Below are 24,334 nucleotides of genomic sequence, written 5' to 3' on the forward strand. Positions count from 1 at the left end.
GGTGGGGAGGAAAATAGGCATTATTGTTCCCTTTAGCAAGCACCATGAATGAATGGAATAAGTTTGTTTCCAAACAAGACACAAAATGTACACTGTCAACATTTGTACTGTTGTGCAATATTTTTGGTGCAATACAGATACAAAGATAAATGGGTGTGACAAATCAAAGGAAATGCAATTACTCTATTATAGGCCACCAGAGACCATGGCAAGAACCTCGTATATCAATGTATTCACAAAATTTCCCTTGAACAAACTTTGAAATTTTGTTGATGGTGTTCAGATTCAACCTAAAAAGTAAGACTGCAATACTTCTGTTGTGACAGGGCTGCTGCCACTAACTGAATGGCCTCTAATGGGATAGGATGTATCAAGGACTATAACAATATTCATATTTTAACCTTAATGTTGATTATGGTCCTGCAGTCGTTTGATGTTGTCAATGAGTAGCCAATAATAAAGAGCTTCTCACCTCATACTGAATTTTTGTGTGTTAAGAGTAACTATAGGTTAGTTCTTTCCTGTGTTTGTATGAAACAGGAAGGTGGTATAGACTTTCACTACGTTTTACTGACAAAGCTATCGTCTTTCAATTTTAAACTGCCTTTGGAGAGAGATTATTCTCATGGGAAAACAAACACTTGATTCTGCTTGGAGGACAATGTAGTCAAATAGAAATGGGGTCAGAGCCTATTGCAGCACTCCAAAATCAAACATGGCCATGAAATATCAAAGTGGCTCCCCACTCCCCAGTGACTGGACCAACTGTTGCCATTTTCTTGACGTTACGTTGATAACCACCAGTATGGGGGATTAGCTCCACTTTTGATATCTTTGGGTGTGGTAACACGTTCTTCATAAACCCCCTCCAACACAATAAAAAAGCACAAACAAGATGGTGTCCACACAGCTCATTACATGGAATTAGAAAATAGTAGAATATCTTAGGTCACTGCTACTAGTTCAAATCATAATATTCAATAGACTGCTGCAAAGTAGCATTACAATGAGTGCAAGAGCATGAATGCAACATACATGCTTCCTGATACACTGTCCATCAATGAGCAATCATCGTGGAAAGGTTTTCAGTGCGAGTGCCTGTAGGATGACAAATGTGTGTGTTTTTGACAATAGGGTAACAATCTGACCTGTTTCAATATCTTCCACAAACCAATTTGAATATATCTTGTATATCACGTGATGCTTACAGGCTTTTTATCAGGGATGTCTCTCTCCTCTTCCTTTTTAAACTTCTTTCGTTCGTTTTCATCATTTTCCTTCTCAAATTCTCTCTTCGGCCCTTCTGTATCTTTGTTCTCAGATATCACAGCTGTGTCTTTGTCTTCAGGAATTGTTACAGTCTCTCTGTCCTCAGGAGTCACAACGTCAGGCAGCACTGTAACAAGAACACACTTCATCAGATTTTTCCGTTTCTCACAACCACCATCCCATTTTCACACTTATGTTAAGTTTCAATCAAATAACTGCTGGGCTCTAACAGTGCTGGTATATTCTCAAAACAAAAATGTGTGAACAGCAAGTAAAAACAGAGGAAGTAATTATGAATGTTTAGTTCATCAAAAGTTATTAGAATATCAGTCTTTACACTGTAACACCAATATTACACAGCATTAATCATTAACAATAAAGGTTTGTGCTATTGCTTCATACTGATAAATTACCTACTTTTCTTGCTTAACTCATGGGTTTGTAATGCTGTACTTACTTTTTACATCAGTGTCACTCTTGTGGGAGGAAGAATCATCTTCGTTTGTTTCCAGGCCCATTGGCGGCAGGGAGATGGGCCGCTCCTGCAACAATAAATGAAGTTTGTAGTTGCACTATAAGTGAATTTATTTTCTTGTGTAAATGGCTAGTAATATTTCTGTCAATATTTTTAAGCAATGTCATATCAAATACCTATCAATTAAGAAATAATAAGCTAGTCTATCCATAATACCTAATCAAGACATCATCTTAAAATTAATATAACATTTATAAAATTAATACTGTTTACTACTTTTTTTTATTTATAATCAGTGTCAACACACGGCATAGCAAGCCAATACTGGCCAAACTTGTTCTCGAACACTAGAATCCATTATTCTTGAAGTGAGGCCAGTGACAAGCATAATTAAGATGCACCTATAAAGAAGGAAACCAAAGCAGCAGACACAATTTTTTCTTAACCAACTACAGCACTGAAAGATTATGAACTCGCAGCCTTATTTTAGTTGCATATGGCCAACTATGTGTTTCACATGCCCACAGTATGTTGAGACCACAATTTCTAAATCTAGGGCTTAACACCGCAAGATTATCCGTGTACAGAACATATCACATATTGCAATTGATCATGTTTGAAAAAATATTTTAAGAGTGGAAAAATTTCACAGTTTGGTGGGCCACACTTCAAACTGCACCACTACCAAAAACTACTTACTTCTAGTGAGAATGGGCTTGGGGATTCAAATAATGCCTGTATTTCTGAATCAATGTGTGCATTTATGACCTGTCCTGTTGGAGATTAAACCAGTAGCCAACATTGTGGTCAAAACAACTAACAGCAATTTAAAAGTATGATGAGAAGCATGGTGCAATAACTTGTAAAGAAGCATTACTAAAGTATGAGGCACAAATCTCTAAGCACAGCAACACTTCCACAAGGGTGCCTGCATACAAATGACCCACATCCTTGTTCAGACATCCTACCTATTTACAAGGAAATGTTAAATTGTGTCACACAATGTATCCATGATTGTTAAAATTTTATGTACTACTTTCATAATAATTTCAGTATACAATGAAGTCTATTCATGCGTATTACATGATAAACATTTTCTATGTAACTTTTTACCTGTATAAAGTTTTAATAGGGAACATATTTGTACTTTCAGGTGCCATGACTTGAAAATGGATGTATTCTGTCACTGTAATGTATTTGAAACTGTGACAGAAAATAATTTATGAGGTGAGTCAATAAATTCTTACAAAATCCAAGAGATGGCACTCATAGTAGCAAAATGTTTTGCCGGCAGTAAGTGTCATCTGTTGCTAGAGGGCAGGTAAAGTTGCCACAGTATCCATCACATGGTTTCATTGTCCCAGTTGATTTAAGCAACAAGCTCATGTTTATTTCGCAACATGGAAAAATGCAAGTTTCAAGTGTGATTAAACACCTCTGCTTAAAAAAAGAAAAACATTATCTATTTAAAAAGAAAACACTGAAGAGAGACCAAAGCTGATTTGAATCAAGTTCAGGGCACATCTACATCTGTCTCTGCAACTTTTTACAATTGGTTAAATGAGATTAAATGTGGCTGTACATGCACAAAAGATGAACAGTGTTCAGGACGACCAGTGAAAGTGAGCATCCCCAAGTAATTAACAAAATCCGAGATATGGTCTTAAGTGATCGATGAATCAAAGTGAGCAAAATAGTTGAGGACAAAGTCATAGTGCAAGATACAGTTTTCAATTTTGCAAGAGAAAGAGGGTGTACAAAAAAAAATCTCAGCAATATGGGTGCTCTGTTTGCTCCTAGTGGAGAATAAACTCAACTGTGTGGCCAATTCTGATGCTGTTTTGGCACTTTTCCATCAAAACCCTGCTAGGTTTCAGTGTCAGTACATAACTGTGGATGAAACATGGCTACACTCCTTACACTGCAGAGACTAAGAAACAATCAAATCAGTGGGTTTCAGGGGCAAACTGGCTCCAAACATCATGAAGATGGTGAAATTGACCAGTCCTTTGGGATGCATGCAGAATCACCTATGTGGTGTGTCTAAAAAGTTCAGTGAATGCTACCAGACAACAAACAAAATGAAAGATACAAACAAATGTTCTTTATTGCCCTTTAAAATAGTCGCCATCTGCTACAACACACTTTTGAGAACGTTCGTACAGACACTGTCATTGCTTTAACACACGGCCTAATTGTGTAACATTTATTTCACTGTTAAGTTGAGGCAATGTTGTTGTTCTAACCAACACAGGTTCCTCATCTGAAACTCAGCAGTGGACTGACTGTCTTGTGACCAAAAATTGGGCCCTTATATATCCTCACAATAATAGGTACTGAACTTACACAATCATTAAATTAACATATATAGATATGCAAACAATACTTTTGATAAATCTGTTAATTACTTTGGAATTAATTAAGGGCTGACTTTGCTAACATGTTTTCGAATAGGGCCAAATAAATACTTAAAGAATGCTCGTGTTTCGTTTTCCAAATGTTTATAATTAGTACAGAATTTATGTTTGTTTATGCATCAACAATAGAATTTAAGTTACAAAAAAATTCCTGATTCACCCTATAATGAAAGATACTAACTAGTAATAGTCAAAATACATTAGAAAATCAATTACATACATGAAACTAAGCACAACATTAGATCTGGTGTTATATTTTTTAAAAACAAGGGCCAACCTTTCTTTATAAAAATACAGATTATACTCATGTATGTTAATGGTAATTAGTTCTAAAATGAAAAAACAAATTTAAGTAGGCAGATGGAAAATCAAGAGGAGAAGAAAAATATCTCAGCTTGCTTTGTCACAAAGCTCTCCAAAACAATTTTTTCTGGTTGCTGTAGTCTTTATGAGCAATAATTATCTTCCACTGCATGATTAAACTTCTTTTATAATTACAGGAACAAACTCTTTTGCACATGCCTCACTCTATGAAGAATTCCACAGATAATGACGGTACACCACTCTCAATTACGTCCCTTCATAACAGTTATGATTTACACAAATCACATTGCTTCCACAGAAGGTGCACAGCAAACTGGCCCTAACACGGCACAAATATTTACAATGAACATCTTTTGGATTGTATCTTCATTTATTAGAGAACAACTATGTCATGAGGAAATTTGATTCTGTGTTTAACGGCCTCTACTACATTGTGGCTTGTCATGTTTTCATTTTATTGTTAATAATGTACAATGTTGTTTTCAGTTTTTTTTGTGTAAGCACAACATATCACTTTTTTGTTCTTAACTGATATGAAACATCTGTTAATAGGATGGAAATGATTTTTTTTAATTAAATGGTCTGTATAACAGCGTAGATAACTTACTGCACAGGCAGTATCCACAGTACCCATGTATGTGGTGATCTGCGTATGTGGTGAAATGGTACAAGATGCATTTTTGATACAAAGAAACATTCTGTGAATTTTATCACAACTATTTGAAAGACAATATGTAAACTGTAATGGCAAAACGTCAGATCATTAGGACATGAGACATGGGCTGCAGTGCCCTATTTATTCATTGTTTGGAATGCTGTTAACACACTGCTGAACTTCCACAGAGTATTAGTCGTGTATACAGGGCAGTTTTTTATCTCACTGCACACAGTGCTCACACTATTTAGTTTCATGCAGTAAGATGTGGGTCATCCTGTGCCAAATTCTGAGTGCTTACTGTGATAATCTTGTCTTCAAATTTTTTTTTCTCTATTTCTTGGTAAGTCGAATAATGTTAGAAGCAAAAGATATTTAAGATTTTTAGAAAATATTTGTATAAAAAATTCTGTACTTTTAAATCCCCTCAGGACTATAGCTTCATGTTTTTGCATGACAGGACATGGCAAGAATGTTGTAAGATAAGGAGATACTGGAGTTACTCTGGAGGATTTTCCATCTGACACTGATACACCAAATGATGAAAGAAGTGATTTTGCAATAAAATATGTTCTTGAAGAATTCTAACTCAACAATTTATACACCAAACAAAGAAGAAATAACACCATCAACAGAATACTACGAAATTATATTTGAAGTAACCAGAGACAAAAAGAAATATCTCCCAACTCTTCTCAGAATGAAAGAAGGGATTTTCACTTTCAAAGGAAATTTGAACTCAAAATCTTTACGATCATGGCTATTTTTATTGCTAGTCATGGGACATGTGGAAAGTCTGATTTTTACTATATACAGTGTGGTTTACAAGTCACGTCCCATGGAACAAAGTCTGCATTGGAGTAAGAACATACGCTTCCGCGGCCAGTGTCATAGTGACTAAAATTCTTCTGGGTATTATGCCGCATCATTGCTAAAAAACTAACAACAATAATAAACTAAAACTGACGTTTCCGCCGAATTGCAACAGCCTTCCTCAGGGCATGACTGGTTTTGCAAGGGGATAGGTGCTTCTATTTATTACAGACTATAGATGTCTGACATCACTGTTGTAAAACTTTTAAGTGGCCCTCTAATATGACTGGCTAGTCATAACGTAAGGGAAAATGGAAGGAAAGAGGCTATTCATGGATGTCCATGTCGTCAACGATTAGTAGCTGTCCGCCAATCAGCATTCGGCTTCTGGTCTGCAAGTTTTCCTCCTGGTGTGTGCGGAAGTGGACCTCTACAAGTGTTTGTGCTGATACGTCTGAGTCCCGTGTAGCTTCTGCCCCGCGACCGCTCATGGCCCATTGGACTGGGATGGCCAGCAGCCAGGACGCCGGGAGTTTGTAGCCATCTTCTCTGTTGATGTTGTCAGGCTGCTTAATAATTTCGATCGCCTCCCGTATTTTGTGTTCTCGCATCCACAATTCTTTAGTTAGTACTCGGACTTCCTGGAACCTGATAGGTTGTCCACAGTCACAGTGGTGTTCCGCTATTGCCGATTTATTATGTTGTTGTAATTGTACATAGCGTTCGTGTTCTGCTACTCGTAAGCTGACAGGTCTCCCTGTTTCTCCTATGTAGGCAGCTCCACACACACACCGTAGTTCGTAAACACCTGCAGTGTTAAGATTGTTGACTACATCCTTGGTGGAACCTACCATTTCGTGGATCCTGTGACTGCTTCGAAAAATCTGTTTGAAATCTCGTCGGCGGAGGGCATTGCCTAGCCGTTCACTGAAGCCTTTTATGTCACAGGACGCGGACATACCTGCACAAATACTTGTAGAACAACTGTCAGTCCACTTCTGCGCACACCAGGAGGAAAACTTTCCGTCCAGAAGCCGAATGCTGATTGGTGGACAGCTACTAATTGTTGACGACATGGGCATCCATGAATAGCCTCTTTCCTTCCATCTTCCCCTACGTCATGACAAACCAACCATATTAGAGGGCCAATTAAAAGTTTTACAGCAGTGATGTCAGACACTGATAGTCTGTAATAAATAGAAGCACCTATCCCCATGCAAAACCAGTCGTGACCTGAGGAAGGACATTTCAAGTTGGCGGAAACATCGGTTTTAGTTTATTAATGTTGTTAGTTTTTTAGCAATGATGCAGCATAACATCCAGAAGAATTTTAATCACTCTGCATTGGAGATTCAATAGCCTCGGCCCATGGAACACAGACGTATTCAGGGATATGACAGTAAAAATTGTTGTTGTTGTGGTCTTTAGTCCTGAGACTGGTTTGATGCAGCCTACATCCTTCTGAATCTGCTTAGTGTATTCATCTCTTGGTCTCCTTCTACGATTTTTACCCTCCACACTGCCCTCCAGTACTAAATTGGTGATCCCCTGATGCCTCAGACCCAGTCCTACCAACCGATCCCTTCTTCTGGTCAAGTTGTGCCACAAACTTCTCTTCTCCCCAATCCTATTCAATACTTCCTCATTAGTTATGTGATCTACCCATCTAATCTTCAGCATTCTTCTGTAGCACCACATTTTGAAAGCTTCTATTCTCTTCTTGTCTAAACTATTTATCGTCCATGTTTCACTTCCATAGATGGCTACACTCCATGCAAATACTTTCAGAAACGAGTTCCTGACACTTAAATCAATACTCGATGTTAACAAATTTCTCTTCTTCAGAAACGCTTTCCTTGCCATTGCCAGTCTACATTTTATATCCTCTCTACTTCAACCATCATCAGTTATTTTGCTCCCCAAATAGCAAAACTCTTTTACTACTTTAAGTCTCTCATTTCCTAATCTAATACCCTCAGCATCACCCGACTTAATTCGACTACATTCCATTATCCTCGTTTTGCTTTTGTTGATGTTCATCTTATACCCTCCTTTCATGACACTGTCCATTCCATTCAACTGCTCTTCCAAGTCCTTTGCTGTCTCTGACAGAATTACAATGTCATCGGTGAACCTTAAAGTTTTTATTTCTTCTCCATGGATTTTAATACCTACTCCAAATTTTTCTTTCGTTTCCTTTACTGCTTGCTCAATATACAGATTGAATAGCATCAGGGAGAGGCTACAACCCTGTCTCACTCCCTTCCCAACCACTGCTTCCCTTTCACATCCCTCGACTCTTATAACTGCTGTCTGGTTTCTGTACAAATCGTAAATAGCCTTTCGCTCTCTGTATTTTACCCCTGCCACCTTCAGAATTTGAAAGAGAGTATTCCAGTCAAGATTGTCAAAAGCTTTCTCTAAGTCTACAAATGCTAGAAACGTAAGTTTGCCTTTCCTTAATCTTTCTTCTAAGATAAATCGTAGGGTCAGTATTGACTCACGTGTTCCAACATTTCTACGGAATACAAACTGATCTTCCCTGAGGTCAGCTTCTACCAGTTTTTCCATTCGCCTGTAAAGAATTCGTGTTAGTATTTTGCAGCTGTGACTTATTAAACTGATAGTTTGGTAATTTTCACATCTGTCAACACCTGCTTTCTTTGGGATTGGAATTATTATAGTTCTAATGAAATATTGTCTACTCCCGGGGCCTTGTTTTGACTTAGGTCTTTCAGTGCTCTGTCAAACTCTTCACACAGTATCATATCTCCCATTTCATCTTCATGTACCTCCTCTTCCATTTCCATAATATTGTCCTCAAGAACATCGCCCCTGTATAGAACCTCTATATACTCCTTCAACCTTTCTGCTTTCCCTTCTTTGCTTAGAACTAGGTTTCCATCTGAGCTCTTGATATTAATGCAAGTGGTTCTCTTTTCTCCAAAGGTCTCTTTAATTTTCCTGTCGGCAGTATCTATCTTACCCCTCGTGAGATAAGCCTCTACATCTTTACATTTGTCCTCTAGCCATCCCTGCTTAGCCATTTTGCATTTCCTGTCGATCTCATTTTTGAGACGTTTGTATTCCTTTTTGCCTGCTTCACTTACTGCATTTTTGTATTTTCTCCTTTCATCAATTAAATTTAATATTTCTTCTGCAGTAAAAATTAATTGAAGCAAAAAATTCTAGAAAACATGGGCTCTAAAATGCATAACTTCAAGAGGTGTGAGCAGTGCTTTATCTCTTCTACAGCAAACTCCTTGCTTTCTGTATTTTGAGAGGTGGTAGTATGGACCAAAACTAGAAAAGGAAGTCCAGTAAACACAAGAGTCTAGAGTGCACACTTTAAGAGCTATGAGCACATGTTCATTTTCACTTCCATGAAACACATCTCTTCTACTGCATAAGTACTCATAGTTCTTAACATATGCGCTTTACAACCCATCTTTACTAGAGTTTTTTCTTATTATGATCCATATCTTTTCCTCTCTAAAAAAGGAAAGCAAGAGATTTGTTTCACAATACCGAAGATGATGAAGTGCTCACAGCTCTAGCCAATGTTTACAAGACTTTTTGCTTCAATAGGTCATTCCTGTCACACCCCTGAATATAACTTTCTTCTATGGGCCAAGACTACTGAATCATCAACATAGACTTTGCCCTGTAGGACATGTCTTTAGGTTCACTCATCAGAATCAAGACCTCACTGAAAGTGTTCCCAATGTTTTTGCGTGTGAATTACGGCAAATTTTTTTTTATCTATACCACTTCTTGTGAAGTACCATTGTCAATGACTATAACATTATAACTTGACGGGACTCTCAAACCCTTTTGAAAAAATGAAATTAAGGCCCAAAAACCGCATTTCTCTGGTTTTCTTTCTACTAAATCAATTTCCAACTTACTATGGCAACGTAAAAAGAAATGAGAATTGTCGAAGTCAAAGAATAAAAACTGAGGCCTTAAAGGGTTAATAAGGCATGTATGTAATTTTTGTGTACGATTTTTGGGTAACATGCGCCACTGTCTGGTAGCAGGCGACAGAAACAGAACAATGTTTGAAACAAAAAAGCTCAAAATCCTCCACATTACATTGAGCCCTGTACTAAAACAGAGGCGCCTTCTTTCCCTGCTAACAGACAATGCCGCAGGTTACCCAGCAGTTGCATATAAAACACATATGTGCCTTATTAAATGACATAAATCCACCCAATGACGGAGGTTTAACTCTTCAAATTGTTCAGTGGGAACAAAAACAAATTGTAACTGGCTACAATAGCTCGGGTTTCGACTAACAAATAATTAATGAGCTATATCTACATTGACAGAAAAAAAATCACAACACCAAGGAGGAGTTGGGCAACTTAAATGAAATTTGGGATCTGACAGATGTATCTATTCAAATTTCAAGCCAGTTGCATAAGAGAGGCACTAGTAGTGGCACTATGAGGATGCAGATCAGGTTTGCTATAAATACATGCTGTAACAGTCATGATCATTAGTGGCTTTTGAGACTGGAATTGGTCAGTTATGTTAGACAACAATTCCTTTATCAACACCTCACTGAGTTTGAACAAGGTCATGTAATAGGACTACAAGAAGCTAGATGTTTCTTCCGCGATACTGCAGAAAAGCCTGGCAGGAAAGTAGCCACAGTAACATGACTGTTGGTGGCGGTGGTCTAGGCTCTGGATGACCACTTGGCACTACCCAGAGAGAAAACCATGTTCGGCTTATGGCTCTGGCACATTGTACTAAATTTGCAGCAGCATTTTGAGCACCAGTTAGCACCACAATGACACAACAAACTGTCACAAATCAGTTACTTCATGGATAGCTCACGGCCAGATGCCCTGTAGCATGCACTCCACTTACTCCAAACCACTGCCATTTGCGATTTCAGTGGTGTCAAGCGAGAGCTCATTGGAGGGCAAGGTGGAGATCTGTTGTGTTTTATGATAAAAGCTGGTTCTGTCTTGGTGCCAGTGATGGCTGTGTGTTGTTTAGGAGGCCAGATGCGGGCCTGAAACCAACCTGTCTGTGTACTAGACACACTGGACCTACACCTGGAGTTATGGTCTGGGGTGCAAATTTTGTAGGACGGCAGGAGTACTCTTGTGGTAATCCCACTCACCGTGACTGCAAATTTGTACGTCAGTCTGGTGATCTGACCTGTTGTGCTGACATTCATGAACAGATTTCCAGGGGATGTTTTCCAACAAGGTAATGCTCGCCCACATACTGCTGTTGTAAATCACCATGCTCTACAGAGTGTCTACTTGATGTCTTGGCCTGTTCAGTCGCCAGATCTGTCTCCAACTGGTCACATATGGGACATCACTGGACAACTCCAGTGTCATACACAAACAGCATTCATTGCCCCTACACTGATCGACCAAGTGAAACAGGCACAGCTCTCCAATACACAAACTGGCATCCGGCATCTGTATGCTTGCATTCAACATTCTGGCAGTTACACTGGTTATTAATGTACCAGCATTTCACATTTGCAATGTCTTATCTCACACTTTACATTAACCTGTGATCTTGCAATGTTAAATCAATGAAATATGCTACCTAGACAAATGTATTCCTGAAATTTTATCACTCTGCATTAGTTATTTTACAGTGTTGTTTCTTCCTGTCACTGTACATAAAGCAATGAGTATGGAAGATATCACTGTATATATTAAGATGAGCTACATTTTGTATCTCTCTTCTCAGTAAGATATAAATTCAGCAAGAAAATGCAAAACAGTTTTGTTCACAAAACTGGATTTTGTTTTGTATCTCATTGAATACAAGCTCTCTAACTGTTAGTCATGTGACAAACTGCCTGCCTGATTATATGCCACCATTAATTGACAACTTCGACTGCGTGCAAACAAGTGAGTTCACTTATATTGTGGAGAGAAACCTTGTGTATTGTACTGTAAATAAAGGCATATTCCACACTATCAGTGTCAATTTCCCTTTCTTTTATTACATACACAATGGCAACTGATGCAAAATGAATGGTAAAATCTATTCAAAATGTGAACTAAACTGTTGGCACTGAGAATGTTACGCCACCAGTTGTCAAATGTGCAATTTTTTTACCACAATATGTTTCAGGACTATGTTATCCCTTTCTCAAATGCTATAAAACAAGGAAAACCAATCAATAAATCATAATACTACATGTACTGACGACCATATAAAAATATTTTTTTCATCCTGTAGTACAACCTTCCTTAAAGCTTGTATGCCATTAGCAAAAAGTAAAAATCCGGAAGCAAACATGCATTATCAAATAAAAAACTCTCCTTAGAACAACTCATGCTGGTGTGTTATACTCTCAAGGTAAAGCTCTGACTAAAGGCAAAAACTGTTTTCACTTACTGAAGCTAGTACCTTCCTGCACGGCATATGTCACAGCCCCTAAAGATCTATAAACACTGTATGTCAAGTCCTGGTAAATTCTAAAATCCAGTACTACGTGTAATGTGGGCAGCCACATAGGATGTCCAACAGAAAACATGAAACCTAATGCCATTAACTTGAATAAATTGATGGCTACTTCTCAAGGACATCACTAAAGTGGGCTCAGAAATGGCCCTCAGACACTTCTGTCTTCTCATTTAATGCATTGATGCATTCATTTCTTAAAGTGCAAAAAACTCATCGCCTCTGCAAAATCTGACAACCACCACCCTTTATCCTCAAAGTGCAATACTCTCGTGCTGTCTGTGATGTCACTCAATGAATGCTACTCACTCTTGCACTCTTGAGGTGCTTCATCACCACCAATGAGCCATTTTCTATCTTATTATGTTCTTTAAATCTTAGTTCAAAGTTTCTTCCTGTTAGCCCTACAGTGCTACAAATACCACACATTTGACAACTGGTGGCATAATATTCTCAGTACTGATTCATGAGACAGTTGTAATACAGCTTCACGACAGATGTCATAAACCCCTACAGGAGAACAAGAGAGAGTTTACTTGAATCCACATCGACATTCAACAAGTATGTTACTGGTTGATTCATATTTTATATATTACTACTCGAAAATTCTAATTAACACATGGTTGACATCTCTTATTTGTAATCAGAAGACATTTCATGATTAACAAACTGCAACGTGTGTGAACACAGTATTAAGCCATACTGAATGCATGAGTTATAATCAAACCAATTTCCAATTCAAATTTTTACTCCATCTGTAAACAACACCATATGTTACATTAGTTTAAACATACCCACAAAATTTACGTGAAATGAAACTGAGTCACCACGTACAACATGGAAGATTGGTCAAAAAATTATTGTGGTAATCCAAGGCTTTGCACTAGCATACCCCACTGAAGTTATAAGGTTCACCAGTCACTTGAAATCCACTATTAATTGGGTGGTTCCTTAAATGCAGGAAGCATGTTCTCCCTTAACATTCCAAGTGAGGCAGAACGTCGTCATCTATGTGACCTCTCTGAAAAGTTTAACTGTTCAAATAGAATAAACACTATTTTTTTGCTACTAGGTCTTCTTTTTATTAAATGGGTTCTACAAGATATTGTGAATTAAGTCCCTCTCTAGCTGGCCCAATCTCAATACATTTATTGATAATACCAAAAATGTGTGAATTCCTACATAATAATAAATATCCTTCACACTCTATTCTGTGACAAAAAATGAAACCGAATGAATGGATAAATAAATAAATATGTTACACTCACATATTCAGATTGCTAATGACTGAAATTCAAACATTATTTATGAGTTTTCATCTTCAAATATTATATGGAAAATAACTGACATAGTGTAAGTAACAAAAGCAAACAATTATTTACACAGAAAAATAAAGAACAGTTTACGTCTTCCCCAGAAATCTTAGCCCACAAATTAAAAAACTAACAATAATTTCACACGAGCTACAATATGCATCAAAGTACAGGAGGAGCCTGGCAGTACTTAAGAGCGCAAGGATATAAATACTTGTACCTGTGACCTGAGTGAATTAATGGTGATGAATCTGTTGGAATGTGGTACATTTATATTGATAGTATCAAGATGGCTCTCAACAATAAGTGTAAATGTACTACATTAAAATCAGTCAGCTCCATGTGTTCACTGTATAAGATAGTTATGCACTGTATTTATCTTGCCATTAATAAATATTCTTAATATGGTAGCAGTTTGCATTTTTTAAGTAAAAACATATTTTTTTTTTTTTTTTTTTTTTGAAAAGTATTGGTTGGTTGTGAACTAAAAAGAAAATTGTTAATCGAAAAAGTGCTGTGTGAAACTGGACATCTCTGACATTAAGATACTGGTGTTTGATGGAGAAGACTATGGGAAATGGATATGGGGATTAGAAATGTAAATGAAAATGATGAAATGCTGCACAGTTGCTTCACGAACAAAAACGAGCATGGACAAGGCAGGCACTTGGGATGAAAAGAACCTGACCACAACAAACTATAGAGCAATTTTGAACAAGAAACTGGATTTTATGAGTTTTAAGGAAACTGCATTTGAGATAGTGAAAATATTCAAAGAATTATTATACTCCAAAGAATAAACAGCACCGAAAATTGTGGGCACAAACATTTTGGATAAACCCACGTTAAAGGACTACAGTGACACAGAAACATACTTCAGTATTTTTGAAACAACAAATCCTTGCCTGAATCTCAGAGATATACTGGGGACTCAATCAGGATTTTGAAAGAAGAAGATCAGAAGTCGAATACATTAAAAGTATAATTCAAATGATGGATTTAAAAGAGATGGATGAAAGTGGAGGTGAAAAAAATTTAGCTTACTTCATAGTGAAAAGAAAATCAATATGAGCTACCAGGAGCATTTATGTTACGGATGTGGCGAACCAGGTCATTTTAAGAGGGACTGATCAGTCAGGAACAAGCAGAGATTCATAGATACACAACGGACATTTTTGAGGAGATGGTCAGGCAGTTGGAAACCCTAAAAATGTAGCAGCATAGCAATGATATCAACTGGCAAGAAGCAGTCATCATGAAGGGTGCCGAGGATATTAACAGAACGAAAATGGTATTAGCAGTTTCGTAACAGAGGTATAACTAATGATGGCACGTAATAATGTTGACTCAGGTAATAATGTACAGACTGATTGGTTATTGGAGAATGATTGCACCGATCGTGTTTTTAATAATGAAAACTATTTTTCTGGATGCTTAACTTTAAATGGACCTATAAATGTAAAAATTGCAGATGGTAAAGTTTTGCAAGTTAAAAAAAAAAAAAGAAATATGATCAGTTATTTTCCAGTTTATGACGACATGACTCCAAATGAAACGAAAATGTGTTTTATGACAAAGATATGAAAAGAAATTCAATTATCTATGCTAAAAAAATCTATTTGTAGGCAATAGCTCAATAGCTTTTGAAAATTACAATAACTTACTTGTGATTGGTTTGAAAGAAGATAAGCTGTACAAAATGCAAAGTTGTATTTTATGGAAGTGATTACTGTAAATAGTCTAAGTAGTGAAGACAGTATTTAGTACAGAAGAAAAGGCATCACATAGTTGGACTGTAAATTGTAATGATTAAATGTGTTACATAAACATCAGTTTGCAGTTGGATTTACAGCAAATTTGGAATCAGAATTTATGAAGTATAAAATTTGTATTCAAAATAAAACGCACAAACTGTATTTTGAAAACAACAGAAGCAAAGCAAAAGAAACGGAAATTATTCATACTGATTTGCATCAGGCATGCACAACTCATGATTTGCATAGGGAAAGATACTTTTCGCTTTTATTGATGGTTGTCGTGATGTTAACTAGAGTCTATGCTATCAAATCTAAAAATGAAATTTATGATTGTTTTGTAGAATATGTTAATGAAATTGAAAATTTAACTGATAAAATTATAAAAAAAATTGAGATGTGACAAGGGAATGGAATATTTAAATTCAGCTGTTTATCAACTAGTAAGGCAGATGGAATCATTTTAAATGGGCGTCCAACTTTTGGCTAATACTACTGAGAGCAAATCTCCTTATGAGATAGTGTTTACAGAGAAGGCTTATGTTACACATTTCAAGTTGTATGGATCACAAACTTTTGTACCGGTACCAGAATAACGGAGAAAGTAAAAGAAATTGTGGATGATATTTATTCACCTGTTGCTCTGATGCAATCATTGAAATTTCTACTGCCATATTGCTGTCAAAAGGACTAAATTGTAGATGAAATAGATAGATGTACAGACTGCATTTCTAAACTGAAAAGTTTTCTCAGAATATTTATGTGAGGCAACCTCTGGAACATGAGGATTAAAAAGTCAGGGTTTGTAAGTTATTTAAGGCATTACATGGCTTGAGAGGAAGTCTTCGACCATTGTATGAATGTTAAAAAGAGTTTTAAAAAAGTATATGCTTTAAAAGAAATTAATATCATTATATGATTTATATAATGAAGTTTGTTGATGAATTGATAATTTGTGATAAAAGTAGAGGGAAAATACAACCAAAATCAAGAATCTTTTGTCCAAGTCATTTTAAATGAAGGACTGAGATGAAGGAAAGAATTATCTTCCGGAAAAATATTAACAATAATTATGCAAACAATGTACTGAATCTCAGTAAGGAAAGCTATATTGAAACTCTACATATAAACTATCAGATTTAACATTCAAAGCATACAGTACACCAATGGAGGTCATGATATTTAGTGCAGGAGCTTGACAGGTGCTCTGTTATTTATAAGCTCTGATATGAGTTTCAGTTTGAACTATTTGAATCGATTTCAAAATTATTACAATGATACTCACTATGCAATGAGTACTGAAGTATTAGAACTAAACAAATGTTTGAAGTTAACACGTGGAAGGACTGAAAATATTAATCCCTTAGATTGTTTTGCAGATGCAGATTGGGCAGGTGATTGTGTTTGGTAGGTTTGGAGATATACATAAAATAAGGGAAAGGCAACCACTCACCTACAGCAGATTGATGGGTTGAGCACAGAAACATGTAACAGAAAACTGCATTGTTCACTCCAGCTTCTTTTTCTAGAAAAAGTACACACACACACACACACACACACACACACACACACACACACACACACACACACATGGCCATGCAGAAAGGATGTAAGGAGGGGTAGAAGGAATGAGGCAGGTCTTTGGGCAGATAACTCCACAGCCGCACAACAAGACAGAAAGAGTACAGAGAATACAGCAAAAAGATGTGTAGGAAGAGGGAGATTGGGGAAAACGGAAGGGGGAAAGGAGAGAAAGGTGAAGATGAAGAAAGAGGAGAGAGAGAGAGAGAGAGAGAGAGAGAGAGAGAGAGAGAGAGTGAGAGAGTGAGTGAGTGAGTGAGTGAGTGGGGGTGGAGGAGTGGTGTGGACAGAAGAGAGATGGGAAAAGGTAAGGTGAGGCAGTGAGGAAAAGATCAGTAGAGATTTCTCTCCAGCATATCTTACACCGACCTCATCTCACCGCCTCACCTTACCTTTTTGCTTCTCTTTTCTGTCCACACCACTACTTCTCCATCCACACTGTGCCCTGTCTTCTCCCAACACTCTTCCTTTCCAACCCTCATCCCCTGTGCTGGCACTCACCCCCTCTCTCCCTCTCCTCCCACCTCTTTAATCTTTACTTATCTATCCTCCCCCCCCCTTCCTCCCCCCTCAGTTTTATTCTCATCTCCCTACATCTATTTTTGCTGTATCCTCTGTATTCTTTTTGTCTTCTTGTGCAGCCATGGAGTCATCTGTAAAAAAACTGCCTCTATCCTGCTACCCCTTGTTGTGTCTTTCCCTAACCCCTTCCCACCTTCATCAGCTTAGGCAACTGCTTTCAATAAACAGTGTTGCCGTGACCACAGGTGTGTGTGTGTGTGTGTGTGAGAGAGAGAGAGAGAGAGAGAGAGAGAGAGAGAGAGAGAGAGAGAGAGAATGCTGTTTTCTGTTACATGTACCTGTGCTCCATGCATCAATCTGCTACAGGTGAGTGGTTGCCTTTCCCTTACTTTATGTATTGCTTCATCCAGAAATTTCCATTTTGTTATTGCTTGGGAGAATGACATTTTGGAAATCTAAGGACTTTTGATGATTATGTAGCATTGTCAGATGCTGTCACCGAGGTCAAGTTAATTCTGGATATTTTGATGCAAAGTCTGAGTGTCTGTTAAAGTATATGAAGACAACTGAGGGCCAAGTCAATATTGCTATATATGGGAACTCTCCTAAAAATAAAAATATAATGAAATACATTACCATTCTGTGAACGATGTTATATCAATGGAGTTTGTAATGTAGATTCAGAAAACAATGCAGTAGACATTTTTACCAAATCTTTGAGCAAGAATAAATTTGTAAAATTTCAAGCAATACTGAATGTAATTCAACTGTGATATAAATGTAAGGAAGCATGTTGGAATGTGGAATATTTATACCCACAGCATTGAGTGTCGAGAGGTCTCTCAACAATGAGCGTACATGCTTATTGGTCAGTCAGTTCCGTGCCGTTTGTTCATTGTGTAAAGACAGATAAACATTGTATTTATCTTGTCATTAATAAATGTTTTTTACAGTGTCAATGGCTCTCTAGAACATTTTAATCACTCTTACACAACACTCTTATACATTTAAAAAATGTAATACTGTCTCACTAACTAAAAGTATCTTCTAGCCCAAGAGACTTAACTATCTAACAATGCAGCCACTAATCCAAAAGGGAAGCAGGAAATAGTACTTCACAGTCCAACAGTACAGTTTTTACACATGTCAACCAGTGCCAAAAGTAAAAGTTCCACTTGCAGTGCCTTTTGATTAATCTGAGATAAACTGAAAGGACAAAGTATATAAGTGCAGATCAAAATTTAAATCAACCAACCGACTAATCTGGTCGGAATAATGATCAAAAATTGCATCCAGTTTTAAGGAACAAAAAGTATGTAACTACCTCATGGGCAACCTCTGTGCATTTTTAACATTTCATAGCCACTGCTGGGATTTGAATATCACGCATTGACAAATATGAAAGTAATACCTTCCTCTCCTGAAAGGGCTTTTGAAAAATCCAGATAAACTCTCAAATTGGTGTGACATTACCCAGGGATTTAACATAACATTCCAGCTAATATTAAACTAAAATAGAAATGTTACAATTCTCTCAACTTGCAGTCCTTTGGCTTTAATGATTTCCTCTGCAACAGCTTCTAATTTATTAGAAAATATATGGAACACATGGGGTACAATGGAGGTCAGGAATGGTATTTCTCATATAATTGTCGTACACAGCAATGCACCACATAAAAATGAATAGCATTTGGTACAAGAGGCCTTACAAATAACAAGGAAGAACTTGGTTATTTTTATAACATCCAACACACATATGCTTTACTTCATTGTTCTATAATACATTACTGGAAAGTTCTGGGTGGAACACAAATGGTGAGAGGGCTCACTATATAACTGAGGCACTAAGCGACTGACAGGCAAATAAACAAGACAGAAAATATTGTTAAGCTGTAGGGCATCGGCTGAAGGCTTAGCAATGTTTTCAGTCCTGTTAATGTATTTGCTGACTGCTCAGTGCCTCAACTATATGATGAGTTTATTGCTTCCACTATGTACTATTACTTAACATGAAGATGACGGAAAGTTCAGAAAAGCAAACATATTTTGTACTGTACATACAAAGTGGTATCTCCATGCATTGTGGCTTATGATCCGTGTAATAAATTTTTTACTAGATCATAGAGGCACACAGACAGACAATTCTCAGCATGCGTTACAAAGAGTAATGCTAGTAAGACCAAAAATTAAACAAATACCAACATAAAAAATAAGACTATATATGCCTTAATGTCATAGTCACAACTGGGCTAACAAAAACGCGATATCGCAAATTCATTCACACTTTTTAGAAACCAAGGTAATTCTCTAAAGGTCAAATCATAGTGCCAATAAAAGTTGAAAACCAGCATCAATGACAATTATGCAATTCCAATGAATAGAAGAATTAAGGAAGTACTATGTGATAACAATTCTAGTAAGATGATAATTCTAGTAAGAGTAAGAATGGGTCATCTCTGAAAGTGGCTAACTATTATGTATTGTTATCCAAATTCATTTTCTCTTCCCTACCACACAGAGTACATATTAAACAAGAATTTTATTTTCATTATTTTCTCTCTCGATTCTTTTATGTCCTGAATGCAACTTTTCCCTGTGAAAGTTTCAATAATTTTTTACAATCAATCAGTTTGCCAACAGTCAAGTTTCCTTTTAACATAAGAAGTAAAATGTATCCAACAGTGCAGCAATTTCGTTACATATTGTGACACTAAGTTCATCAGTAACATAACCTGTTCTGTTCTGCAATATATCCTACATTCCCGAAACACTCGTTAACCTTTGCTAGTCCCTTTCCTTCACTTACTTAACCCCTTCCTGCTCCCACTCCAGCACTTCATGGCCTTCTATTCTACCAACAACCCACTAGTTTTCTTTCCCCTCCTCCTCTTTCCTACTTTTCCACTTCCTCCCCCCCCCCTCCCCCCACTACATACCTGACTGCACACAGCGACTGTGCCCTGTCTCGAGGCATGTCCTTGCATGCGCACACAAGCAGCACTAAACCTTTCTTCACACCTACCCTGCTATTCCTCCATCTGCCCCTCCCCCTCCTCATTATCCCCACCACCTACAGATTGCTTTCACATCAAGCATGGATGCTATATGCAGTCTGGTCTCAGTGGCCCAAGACAGTCATCGTGTGTGTTAGTTATGCTTTTGTGTGTGTGTGTGTGTGTGTGTGTGTGTGTGTGTACTTTATAAGAAGGTGTTCTGGGAAAAGCTCAAATGTATAGCTGTCTTTTTGTTGTGTGTGTCTGCAACTCAACGTCCCAATCATAAAAGTGAGGAGCAATGTATCCATGATCCATGGTTCATGGTGGGCAGGGAGGGGGGGGGGGGGGGGGATATGTTTTCCATAATATTGTCATTATTCATCCTGGATTTCCCATTTTTTAAGACTAACAGTTACTTACTAATACTTACTGAATAAAAGATGAACTGAACATCATGTCATGTATAATATGGTGAGAAAAATGGAAGATGTTCCATGACAGATGTTGTAGAAGCAGTATAAATAGGATTAAATGTTCATACTTACAGGAAAGCTACTTCATCAATGTTATGAACTGATACCTTACTCATATCAAAATTGTTTCAGGATCATTCTTCCTTCAAGTGAAATTGCATGGGTCCCCCAGAATTCATGTACAAATTCTTGCTCTACCACATGACTTGAATTTATTAATGTAGATTTTCTGTACCATCGCTATCAGTTTTCATAGATATTTTTATCATACAAGTGTTTACATTATTTATGTTAAGTATTGACATCAGAGTGCACTTAATGAACAATTGCTAAAATGTGAACATCTCTGTGTAAATCAAATTATATGGTAGTGTTTATTAGTTGGCTGCTTGTTCCCGAATTGTCTTTACCTAGTGTGCTTAAATTCCCTAAGCAATGTGCAGACCAAGTGAGAACGTCATTCATTAGTTATGTTACTAACACTGTTAACTTGTGGCAGCAACACAGATTAAGCCAGAAAATTACCTATCCCATAAAATGGTTAACACACCAATCTGTTTGGAATTTCCATGTATGTAATCACAGAATGACATGGGTATGCAATAAATGGATGGAACAAGTGCAGCAAAGCTATCAACTACATAAGGTTTTATATCACTTAAAGTCTTCCTATACAATGGAATCTACAGAAGACTAACCAAATGTGAGTTGAGATCCTACACAAAGTGGAAATAACATTGAATGTTTATTTTCTGAAAACTCTGGCTGTAAAGTTATATAAACAAATACAGAGTAATGTCATATGGCATGGTTGAAAAATTCTTTATCTCAATGTCTACATGTGAATGGTCCAAGTCAAATTAGCAATAGTGGCCTCCACATTTGTTACCACACTCTTCAAATTTTGTATCGGAAGGGTTCTATTAATTGTTATCAAAATAATATAATATTGATAAATATGTGTTCATTGGTTTCTCAGCCATGCTCTGATCTACCAGTATACCTGTCTTTTCTAACTTCTTAAATTTACCATCAAAATTTCAGATTTTATTTCATACCAGAGACACTAAATGGAAGATGACATCTGTGTCAGCAAATTCATGACACAATTTATATGTTTAAACACAGACTAAGCATACTGGCTTAGGAAAACATCGGGATTGTCTTGTAATCCTTTTGTTATAAAATGTGTTGGACAGTCACTGTGCACTGGGCTACGGATGGAGATCATGTTCGAAACAAAGCTGGCAGAGCACAAGATAGCAGAACATTTTTTCACAGATACGTAATTTTTTTTAATTCGAGCTACTGTTGCATAACATTTAACTATTTGGTTCAGGTGATCAAAACTATCAAATTCAATGTGTAGTATTTAGATGTTTAGTTTGTTTTAAATCAGGGTGTTTTCAGTTGAGGAAAGTATGGTTTTTTGTTGAACATGTTTTGATAATGCTATAAATACACAGATTTGGTGCAGAAGGCATTTGCCGAAAAATTTCCAGAAACAGCTGTACCTCTCATCACAATGCAGTTTGTCGACTTAACTTAATGAAAAGCAGTTGGATATTTTTTACTTTATGCAGCATATGCCAGCAAAATCACTGAGCAACAAGTTGCAACAAGTAAAAAAATATTGGGCCTGCAGCCGTGCATAAATCGGTTAGGCAAACATTGAAATTGTTCCCACATAAAGTGACAATAGTGAAAGAATCGAAAGATGCAGATCATGAAAGCCGAATTTGTTACTGCAAGCAGTTTACATATTTTATTGAGAGAAATACAACTGATATTCTTGATGTCGCCTTCTATACAAGCAAGGCCTCGTTCCACCTCTTCAATCATGTTAACACACAAAACAGAGGGTCCTAGTGCTGTGCTTTAAATGCCAATGCCTGAGAAGAAAACTGGAGTGTAGGGAACAATATCCAGACAGTACATTATGGGACTCTCTATTTTTCTGAATCATCCATGAACAGTGAACATTATTGTTTAGTGATCCACCATTCCACTGACCAGCTAAAGAAAGACAAAATCAACGACTCATTGTTTCAGTAGGATGGCAGTACTGCACACATCACTAAGAACACTATGCATCTTCTGGGAGAGTTTTTTGGGGAACACGTAATACCAAAAACTGTTTGAGCCCCTTGCTCACCGGACACCACCCCGTAACTTTTTTTCTTTGGGGAGCATCAGAACCTGTAGTGTATTGCAATTGCCCTCAATCACTTTGTGACTTAAAAACTGAAATAACTGCATACGTTAGAAGCATATCACTATCAAATCTGCAGGAAGTGTTTTCCAATAAAATTTAGCAAGTTTGGATTTGTATAGCCACCCATGGACATAATTTCCAATATATAATTGCACAGCAACTTTCTGAACATCCTGTATGTTTCATCCTCAGGTCACATAAGTGGTATCATTACTGGTTTCAGCTGCTTCTCAAGTCGTCATCGTATGATCTGGATATGTACATAGTAATCGTTGGAAGTCAAACTGATCATGTTGGGAAAGGCAATCGCGTGAGCACGAGATTTAGAAATCAGCACTGGTAATGATGCCATTTGTGTGTCCTGTGGCTGAAATGTATAATAAAAACTATATGGTTTTCATGTCAGTGAGCAGTTTAACTTAAGGTGGTTCAAAAGAATGTTTAGAAGAAAACAACTGTAAATTACTGTCGACATCATCTACAAATCTACAAAAGCGGTAGAAAATTTGGTTCGGGGGGTGGGGGGGAAGTTTATATGAAATATTATACAAGCCTCTTCAAGTGGCATATCAGATTAAGGTCAAACCATTAGACCGCATTATGATCAAATAAGAGAGATTTCATATGCACAGTTCTCATTACTCAAACAAGGACAAAGTGAAAACCTCACGTAAAAAAATAATATATATTATTTATTTACCACCTTATTTCATGACGAAACTAGGTTTCACAGGTGTTCAGGCAGAAATAGTGTGTCCATTTTTTAATTGTTTTACATTACTGAACTGCTTTCCTCCTCTGCACTACTCAGACCAAGACACACAAAATAAACTGAAGTAAGAAAAAAATGTCTGTGTTTCCGTTCAGTTACGCTCTTTCCATCAACATGTAGCCATGCATGAATGAGCAATTACACACATGCATACTTGCTATTACACATGCATATATATTATATATATATTATAGACACATATATAAAAATACAAGACTATGAAATGAGAACACGCTGAGTGTGTCTGTTCTGTAAGGTTAAATGGAGACGCCAAACTGTGAGAACTGTCAATCATCTTTGCTAAA

The 24,334-nt window shown here is 37.0% G+C and overlaps 1 protein-coding gene across 2 annotated transcripts in view; it reads right to left on the bottom strand.

Moving 5' to 3' along the window:
* LOC124606678 (serine/threonine-protein kinase 10) overlaps positions 1 to 24,334 on the bottom strand; it is a 164,967-nt gene that overhangs the window by 57,399 nt on the left and 83,234 nt on the right. For both annotated transcript variants that reach the window (XM_047138704.1, XM_047138695.1), the window contains exons 8-9: positions 1,727 to 1,811; positions 1,209 to 1,396 (exon numbers count right to left, since the gene is read on the bottom strand). In XM_047138704.1, the coding sequence (XP_046994660.1) occupies positions 1,209 to 1,396; positions 1,727 to 1,811 (273 nt within the window). The remainder of the gene's footprint in view (positions 1 to 1,208; positions 1,397 to 1,726; positions 1,812 to 24,334) is intronic.

This window comes from Schistocerca americana, chromosome 1 (assembly GCF_021461395.2).
Source record: "Schistocerca americana isolate TAMUIC-IGC-003095 chromosome 1, iqSchAmer2.1, whole genome shotgun sequence".
Lineage (NCBI taxonomy): Eukaryota > Metazoa > Arthropoda > Insecta > Orthoptera > Acrididae > Schistocerca > Schistocerca americana.